The following is a 10,000-nucleotide window of genomic DNA, read 5'->3' on the forward strand; positions in this document are numbered from 1 at the left end:
GGCCGTACTGTCAATCAGAGGGTCCCGGGTTCGAATCACGGTGACGGCGCCTGGTGGGTAAAGGGTGGAGATTTTTACGATCTCCCAGGTCAACATATGTGCAGACCTGCTAGTGCCTGAACCCCCTTCGTGTGTATATGCAAGCAGAAGATCAAACACGCACGTTAAAGATCCTGTAATCCATGTCAGCGTTCGGTGGGTTATGGAAACAAGAACATACCCAGCATGCACACCCCCGAAAACAGAGTATGGCTGCCTACATGGCAGGGTAAAAATGGTCATACACGTAAAAGCCCACTCGTGTGCATACGAGTGAACGCAGAAGAAGAAGCTGCTCAGCTTGTCTACTAGTGTCATCATCAATGAAGAGATCAGCCAAGCATCTACCAATGATTCCAATAATGACATTGCTGTTCAGGACGCACTCACCAGACTGCGTCAGGGTCGGCATTTCTCATGGCGTCATACACTGCTCTGCCTGCTGTGGCTAGGTACTCTGTGGAACTGCACACACACACACACACACAATCACACACACACACACACACACACACACACACACACACACAACCACACACACACACAAATCACACACACACACACACAAACACACACACACACACACACACACACACACAATCACACACACACAATCACATACACACACACACACAAATCACATACACACACAAATCACATACACACACAAATCACACACACACACACACACACAATCACATACACACACACACGCACACACAATCACATACACACACACACACACACACAATTCACACACACACAAACACACACACACATCACATACACACACACACACACACACACACACACACACACACACACAATCACATACACACACAAACATGCATGAACACATACACACAGACCTTGGTCAGCAATTACTAAGTACTGAACACTGAAAGCAGAACGAACACCTTTCAAGTGACCGTTTCTAACAACAGTGATAAAAGTACCATACTTAACTGATAAAAGTACCACATTTTACAAACTATAAAACATTATTTCAACTGATGTGCCTTTCACTACAATGCACCCGAGGCATGGTTTAAATCTGTCAAAACAGCATCTTGAACTAGAACTATGTTGAAGTCAACCAGAAACTATGACGTTCATGGCAGTGAAGACGAGAGCACAGGAGCAGGAGTCAAGATGGCTGCCGGAAAAAGAGGGCACAAGTCAGGGATGCACAGGGGAGGTAACCTACTTCGGGAGGTTATCGGCCGTAGCTACTTTCGTTTTCTCCGCATAGGCGGGTAGTAGTTTGCACAGGACAGGAATCAGACCCCTGCCGGAGTCTGCACTAGTGGGTCACGGTTAAGTATGTGTAATTAAATGAAACCTTTCAATGAATCAGAATAAAAACAGCTGGCATCAATGCCACAAGCCTGTCAGTGGATCAAGTCAGCCTACAGCAAGTTTACATAAAAACAATCACAAACCGACTCAAGAGGGTGGACACTGACAAAAACAAGGGATACTGCCAGTGATAACATCAAGGCCTCAAAACTGTCTTCATTGAGTGCAAAAATGGTTGTGGCAACAATAACCATCGACCCATCAGTGCTCTACTTCTACTTCATATTCTTTGAATTTTGATCTTTTATTTTGACATCCACATTGTAATAATCTGCACATTAAAATCAGATAAAAAAAAAAATTAAATGCCTCGTTGTCAGTTATCTTGCATGAAAAAAGTCACATACCATGAACAACACTGGAACAAAAAGTGAACATGTAACTTCAACCACTTTAATGTTGAGAATTTTTATCATTGTAGTATCTGGAACGCTAAACGCTGTACTGTCTACAAATTTATCCACAAATATGTCCACCTCTAAACTGTAAAGGGGAGCGAAGAGGAGAAAAATGATGAGAAGAAGTGGAGAAGGCCACAGGATATCACAGAATCACAGAAATGTTTGGCTATAGGCTAAAAGCCTTTCGCCCTCATAATCAGTGTCCATTTATGTGCTTTTGGATCACTTGTTGTGAACAGACCCTTGTTTGAATCTGGCATAGTGCATACTACATTTATCTACAGCTCAGTAAAGATTTAACGCTGTGGAAAATACATGGTCCTTAAACTTTTTGTCAATGTGATTTTTTAAGGCGTTTACCGATGGTGCATTGATGGTGTCATAGGAAAGGTTATTCCACAGATTTATGATACGGTTAGTAAAAAACTTGCGGAACTGGTTAGTTACGAAATTAGTTTTGTTTATTTTGAAGTTGTGCCCTCAAGTTTTATCGTAGTTAGCCAAACAAGGAAGAAGTGGTGCAAGGATCATAAATATTGTGCATGATCTTGTATACTTCAATGAGATCACCTCTTAATCTTCTAAACTCTAGGCTAGGCATATTAAACCTTGACAATCACCACCACAAACAAACAACAGTTCATACTTGCTGTGGACGCTCTAATAAAACATTATAGACTGTGACAGTGGCAAATAAATAACAGTTCACACTTACTGTGGATTTTTGGTTAAAATGTTCATTGAACATCGCTCTTGTAAATAAATAACTGTTCCTGTTTACTGTGGATGTTCTGATAAAATGTTCATGAAATGTCATGACATCATCTCTTCAGCAAATGGTCCAATTGCTACGCTTTAACCTACGACATAACAAAATCAGAAAAAACACTTACTTTGATTTCGGCAACATTTCATTGAATGTGTCTGCATTGTAGACATGATCTACCCCAAATTCACTTTCCATCTGAAACAGTTATCAGGACAATGGAGAATGTATATTCACATCACTGAATTCATACTGATGCTCAAAGAATTCTTGTGTCGTTTTAATTTTTTTTTTTTTTTTCGTCAAATCCCTGCCCTAAGCCTTAACTCTCTCCATACGAACGGCGAAAGAGACGACGTTAACAGCGTTTCACCCCAGTTACCATCATCAAAATATTGCAAGTGGAAGGCTCTTATACTGAAGAGGTGAATGTTGACAAAGAATACCACAGTTCTGACAACGGAAGCTAAAGGTTGGGTCATTCAGACACCCACTGGACATCCGAGGGGTCTGTGTAGAGGAGAAGAGAGGACTGGCCGTACTGAGTGAGTTAAGGCCATCTTTATTTTTTGTTTAGTGGTGACCACATAGAAATACTGTGTCTTGAATATTTCATTGCACCTTGCCATAAAAAAGACTGGTTTTACACTACAGTGCAAAGTATCTTTTTCTGCATGTGACATGCCTAGATATGCCTATTATCCATTTTCACAAAAGTTGCCCTGAGATGGAATTTATGTAGAATAAAAGTATATATCCATGTTTAAATGATCCACACACACACACACACACACACACACGGATTTACATATATGTATATATATTAATGAAATAAAATACAATACATGTAATAGATAATAATGAAAAGAACTTGCATAGTGTTGAATCTTGTGCAGAATCAAAGTGCTTTCACTCAAGACTGTCACATGAACCAAAATGATGAAAGATAAAACTTACACACATATATAGTTATAATGCTAGAAGTAGACACGACGGCTAGAGAAACTGTGGAGGATAGGGCTGCTACAAAAAGAGGTAGGATTTAACTCACTCAGTACGGCCAGTCCTCTCTTCTCCTCTACACAGACCCCTCGGATGTCCAGTGGGTGTCTGAATGACCCAACTTTTAGCTTCCGTCATCAGTATTGTGGTATTCTTTGTCAAGATTCACCTCTTCAGTATAAGAGCCTTCCGCTTACAATATTTTGATGATGGTAATTGGGGTGAAACGCTGTTAACGTGGTCTCTTTCGCCGTTCGTATGGAGAGAGTTAATGAACATTTTCAGAAGTCAACTTAATGTCCAAATCAGGTTTTCAGCTTTTATTCCAATTTAGTTCATTCATAAAAGGCTCAAGTTTTCCATCAAATGAAAGTTTAGCCAGGGCCCATGGCAGCGTAGTTTCACTGGCCAGAGCCAATGTGAAAGCTGCTGAAACCAAAAACACTGCCGACCAAGCTTTCAGTCAGCCTAAGGTTTAAAGTATTCTGCCAGTGAGAAGTGAGGTGATCTTTTGTCGCCTGAAGTACTATCAAGTGTGTGTGTGTGTGTGTGTGTGTGTGTGTGTGTGTGTATCTTGTTAACACCAAAGTGTTGTTGTGGTTTCTTCTTTCTGTAAGTGTGTGTATATATATATATATATATATATAGAGAGAGAGAGAGAGAGAGAGAGAGAGAGAGATGTTTAAATAATCTACACAAAGTTAAATGACTGTATGCAAATGAAACAGCAATTGTATTTTTGGTGCTCCATTGATCAACAATAAGGAACTGAAATAAAAATTTAAAAAAAAAGCAAATACATCTATGCTTGTTGACATGAACACACACACACTCACACAAACATGCAAATATGTGTGAGTATGAATGCATCAATCCACATACATATTATAAAACCACACAAATGCTCCTTCGTTCTCTACAGTAAAGTGAGAGAGAAAGTCCACAAACCAGCTGAATAAACCTTGATCCAAGTTTCCCAAACAGAGGGTCATTGAAGTCCAACAGGTATGTCCTGGAGAAAAAATAAAACATAAATAAAAGGATCACATAAAAAGCTTGAACATTAACAAGTTTTGTTTGATATTTGACATTAAAGGAAAAACACAACTGCAGCAAACAATTACCACAAAGAATGAATAAAAAATAAAGACAAAAAACAATAAAAACAAAACAACAAAACCTTGAAGAAAAATAGTTTTGCCAGAGGAGGAGGAGGCAGGAGGAGGAGGGAGTGATGGCCCAGAGGTAACGCGTCCGCCTAGCAAGCGAGAGAATCTGAGCGCGCTGGTTCGAATCATGGCTCAGCCGCCGATATTTTCTCCCCCTCCACTAGATCTTGAGTGGTGGTCTGGACGCTAGTCATTCGGATGAGATGATAAACCGAGGTCCCGTGTGCAGCATGCACTTAGTGCACGTAAAAGAACCCACGGCAACAAAAGGGTTGTTCCTGGCAAAATTCTGTAGAAAATCCACTTCGATAGGAAAAACAAATAAAACTGCACGCAGGAAAAAATACAAAAAAATGGGTGGCGCTGTAGAGTAGCGACACGCTCTCCCTGGGCAGAGCAGCCTGAATTTCACACAGAGAAATCTGTTGTGATAAAAAGAAATAATAATACAAATACAAATGCAAAAATAAGAGAATGTATCAACATGTCATGATGTGCATGTCAAACGTACACACACACACAGCAGCACATTCAAGACAAATTACAAGTCTAATGTATAGACTTCGTTTAAATGCCTTTCGTACAAAATTTTCTAAAAATATAAAATGTATATGCGGTAAGCAAATAACTGTAAGCCAGCTACTCATTCATTGTCCGAGCATAAGACAGTTACTTCCAAAAGATGTAGTTGATGACTTTTCCTCCAATATTTCATGAGCCACTTAAAAGATTTTGAATGATTATTCATTGCTTAGAATGTTTTCAGAAATTTTAAATTCCAGTCCAGTTGGTATCCTCCTTTGATGTATTATATTTAATACTGTTATTTATATTTACACTGTTGTAGGTTAATACTTGTTGATATGCATATACATATTCTCCTTCCCATGACAACTCATTCAATACACACCACAACCTCTTTAGACTTTTTCTTATAATATACTTTTCCTCTGATACAAAACATGTTTTTTTTTGTTTTTGTTTTTTTTACACTAATATTCACATGCATTCCCTTTCCTTTATACATTACTTTACTCCTTTCCGTCTAAAAACACTTACAGTGAATAGACGTTAAACTGAAGAAAACACACGGAGTAAACATGGGAAGATAAAATGCATACAACTCTCACCCAGAATATGTGGAGTTAAAATGTCCCCACTGTCGGAGACGAGTGACGTTGACTTCGGGATATAATCTGCACACAAGGCAAAGGTTAACCTGCTCACTGCCAGGGAAAGCATAACTCTTTCTGCAGGGTTTCCACCAGGAAATTTTCAGTGAAAATTGGAATAAATTAGCAATAAACTTTACAGGCTCTCTCTCTCTCTATATTTATCAAAACTGTGCTGACAATATTTTTCTGAAAGGAAATTGAGCTATCTATAGAAAGCATTTTTGAAATTAAGATATGATAAAAAAAAAATAAAAAAAAAAAAGAAAGAAAAGGCAAAAACGTAAAAGATATTATATAATAAAATTATGGTGTAATTAAATTATGGGATGTACAGATCTCCAACACCCCCAAAGTGCAGCATAACTGTCAACGAAACTGCAAAGTGAAAGACACACATGCATAAACCCAGAAATATCCACAACTGCCCCACCCCCCCAAGCCCCCCCATGCCCCCTGCACCTCTCCCTCCCAACCTCCTCCTACACAAAACACACACAGGCCCACTGACCTAACGATGGCCCGAGGAACGTGACCAGCAAAGCCGGGCAGCACGGGGATCATGCCAAAGTCACGCATCCTTCGCAGGATCTGGTGCTGCAGCAGCAGCTTCTTGATGATCCAGCTCTGGGGCAGGGGCCCCCCCCACCCCTGGATGTTCCCCATTCGGGACCTGGGACACACACACACACACACACACATTTAAACATCGAACGAGGAAGATATGCAAACATTCCCAGAGAAGAGAGGTTATGTGCTATATGTGAAGTTGTTGAAGATGAATTACATTTCTTAGATACGTGTATCTTATTTCATAATTTGCGAAACCATCTAATCACAACTATACAGCATGCAGTATGATCATCAATCATATGTGATCTCTAGAAAAATACAAAACAATATCCTAAAACCAAGTGATTTATTCACCTGCGATGACTGTCAAAAAACACTCGCCAACTATGTATTTCATTGCATGCGTATTAGATGACCGTTTATTTATTTGTTCCCTTTGTTCTTTGTTGTGTCTATTAATCCTTCGGGATTTTATGACAATAAATGAAGTCAAGTCAAGTCAAGTCACACACACAGTATTGTTATGTTGTCCTTTTTTTTCTTAATGAGTCTTTCTCTCTATCTTTTCTGGTACCACGGGCGCAATAGCAGAGTGGTTAAAGCGTTGGACTTTCAATCTGAGGGTCCTGGATTCTAATCTTGGTAACGGCGCCTGGTGGGTAAAGGGTGGAGATTTTTCAGATCTCCCAGGTCAACATATATGCATATGAACTTGTGCCTGAACCCACTTCTTGTGTATAAATGCATGCAGATGATCGAATACGCATGTTAAAGATCCTGTAATCCATGTCAGCATTCAGTGGGTTATGGAAACAAGAACATACCCAGCACGCACACCCTCAAAAATGGAGTATGGCTGCCTACATGGTGTGGTAAATAATCAAAATGGTCATATACGTAAAATGTTACATGTCTGTCTGAGTGTGTATGTGTGCAAGCCTGAAATCTGATTGACTGATACAGGAAACTAATGATGAGTGCCAAATGGCAGCCGTCAGTTGGCTCTACCCAGGTAGGCAGCCTGTTGTGCAAATGACCAAGTTTGTAAAGCGCTTAGAGCTTGGGAAACCAAGGATAGGCGCTAACAGATATCTGTATCATATCATCATCAACATGTTTCTTTATCCCGTTTATTACTACACACATATATTAATATAGCTACTCTATCCTGTCTTTTTTCCAATAATTTTTTAAAATATAACCGATTAATCCTTGTTTTTATTATTTAAAAAAAAAATCTATTCTGGTCAGTGATGCCTGATTTTATCATCCTCACGTCTCTTTATCTTTCTTTTTTTCCTCCTCTTTTTTTCTTGTCCCTTCTTGAAGAGTGCAAATGAAAAGGTTCCATAGCGTTTTATACCAATCAGGGCAGTGAATTCATATCCACTGTCCTGAGCTCAGCACAGGAAAGTAGGACCTGATTCTCTCCTTCTACCATTTTAACCTTCCCCATCCGAAGTCAGATGATCATTCTCACACCTGGGTGGAGTGTGGAAAATTGGAGGGAAGTGCCTTTCGCAAGGACACAACACCATGACAAAGTGCAGTCTCGAACCCTGAACACTGGGTGAGAAATCCAATGCCTAATATCTAACCAAATCTGCCAAAGTGCACCAACAAAAAAAAAAAAAAAAAAAAAAAAAAAAAAAAGGAAAACAGTCATTTTACACACAGAAAACTTCTCCTCAGAACGCAATACAATGGTACAAACACTCATGAATCAAATACACATTTTCCACAGGTCACGCTGTCAGATTACATTCACTTTAACACGTCTAAAAATGTTATTTACAGTCAATGTGTTCATTTCATTCTGTCACAAATGTTGTGTAATTCCTGAGTGGACTTCATGACTTACAAGAAGAGTTGTTTACCTTGTTTTGGTTAAGACCTTGAGTGGATTTGGCCTTTGTGTGTGTTTGGAAGTGTGGATGTTATTCTGAATTTTCTTCAAACCAATAATTCTTCAGTATGTTTATTTTAACAATATCAACAGTCAATCTTCAAGTGAGCATGACTTTGGTCTGAATGAGCTGATGTTCTTTGATTTGACAGCTCTGTTTGATCGTTGACAAAATGATGCATTTTTCTTTCTGTCCTTCAACAACTGAGAACACATAATAATGAAAAGCATTTTGCAATGCAAAAATACACAAAATAACTGATGTGGAGTGCAAGGTGTGATGAATTCAAGCACAATCTGTCTCATTCTTACCAAGCAAGGAACGCTGGCCCACCGAAAAATTCTTCCAGGTCCTCGTTGGAAAATCCAAACTCCATGTACAGCTGAGAATGAAGATAGTCTCCCATTATTATTATTATTATTATTATCTAATAATGAAGAAATGTAAGGTACTTTGATTATCTTTCACATTCATCTATGAACAGTATACATTCAAATGTAAAAATAAAACTCAGAATCACAGGTAACATTGTGCAAGATATTACAAAAACAAACATTGCACCAAAAGTATTAAACACACTCATACACACACACACACACACAATTCATGCATAATCATGCATAAAAAAAAATATAAGTTGTATTATATTGTATTACTCTTTTTTATTGCAACAGATTTGTGTGAAATTCGGGCCGCTCTCCTCAGGGACAGCGTGTCGCGACACTAAGAGCGCCAACCTTTTTTTTTCTTTTTTCCCCTCTGCCTGCAGTTTTTTTTCTTGTTTTCCATGTGAGGAATGTTAGCCAGTACACTGGTGATTAATGAATCCTCCACCACCACCACCACCAAGACCTTACTAGCAGTCTGGCAGAGCAGTGACATTGTGGTAATGTATCTCAGGTTTGAGACCCATAAATGTTCCAGGATTTTTACTTCCCCTCTCTCAACTTAACCTTGAATGACAGTCTGCGTACAAGTCATTTAGATGAATTGAATGTCCCATATGCAGCATGCACTTATCACATGTAGAAAATTAAAAGAAAACCCACAACAACGAAAGGGTTGTCCCTGGCAGAATTATGTTAAAACAAACAACAATCACAAAAAATAACCCTACTTTGATAATAAAACAGATAAAACGCTGACAAAAAAAAAGGGTGGGGGGTGTGGGTGTGGGGGGCTCAACTGTGGCAATGCGCACTTCCCAGGGACAGCAGCCCAATTTTCATGCAGAGAAGTGTGTTGTGACAGAAAGAAATACAATAAAAAAAATTTTTCAAAACCCACACAATACAAAACAACAAAGAGGTGTCATGGACTGACGACTGGGAGGACACAAGTTCGATTCCCTAATTAAAGGTATGCTATTTCTTGGCCCGTGGGCGGCTCCTACACACAGCAGAGTGTGCTATGGGCTCAAATGGAAAGACTGGGACCCCACAGTACAGTAACATCGACTTTCCAGATGCGACTTTGGCAGTGTTGCTCAAATTTCCTGACCAACACTGCAGGTGTCTGTATCTCTGTCTGGTTGACGCCGGACATAAAGAGAATTCGGCCTTGTCAAATCAGTCCCAAACCTAAACGGACCCCAGTAACAGCTTCTACGTCA

At 39.4% G+C, this 10,000-nt stretch overlaps 1 protein-coding gene across 2 annotated transcripts in view; it reads right to left on the reverse strand.

Annotated features, from left to right (window-relative positions):
- Positions 1-10,000, reverse strand: part of LOC143279682 (alpha-N-acetylglucosaminidase-like) — a 50,753-nt gene that overhangs the window by 30,375 nt on the left and 10,378 nt on the right. For both annotated transcript variants that reach the window (XM_076583770.1, XM_076583769.1), the window contains exons 6-11: positions 8,700-8,770; positions 6,420-6,581; positions 5,867-5,932; positions 4,516-4,579; positions 2,693-2,763; positions 430-504 (exon numbers count right to left, since the gene is read on the reverse strand). In XM_076583770.1, coding sequence (XP_076439885.1) covers positions 430-504; positions 2,693-2,763; positions 4,516-4,579; positions 5,867-5,932; positions 6,420-6,581; positions 8,700-8,770 — 509 coding nt within the window. The remainder of the gene's footprint in view (positions 1-429; positions 505-2,692; positions 2,764-4,515; positions 4,580-5,866; positions 5,933-6,419; positions 6,582-8,699; positions 8,771-10,000) is intronic.

Source organism: Babylonia areolata, chromosome 3, assembly GCF_041734735.1.
Source record: "Babylonia areolata isolate BAREFJ2019XMU chromosome 3, ASM4173473v1, whole genome shotgun sequence".
NCBI lineage: Eukaryota > Metazoa > Mollusca > Gastropoda > Neogastropoda > Buccinidae > Babylonia > Babylonia areolata.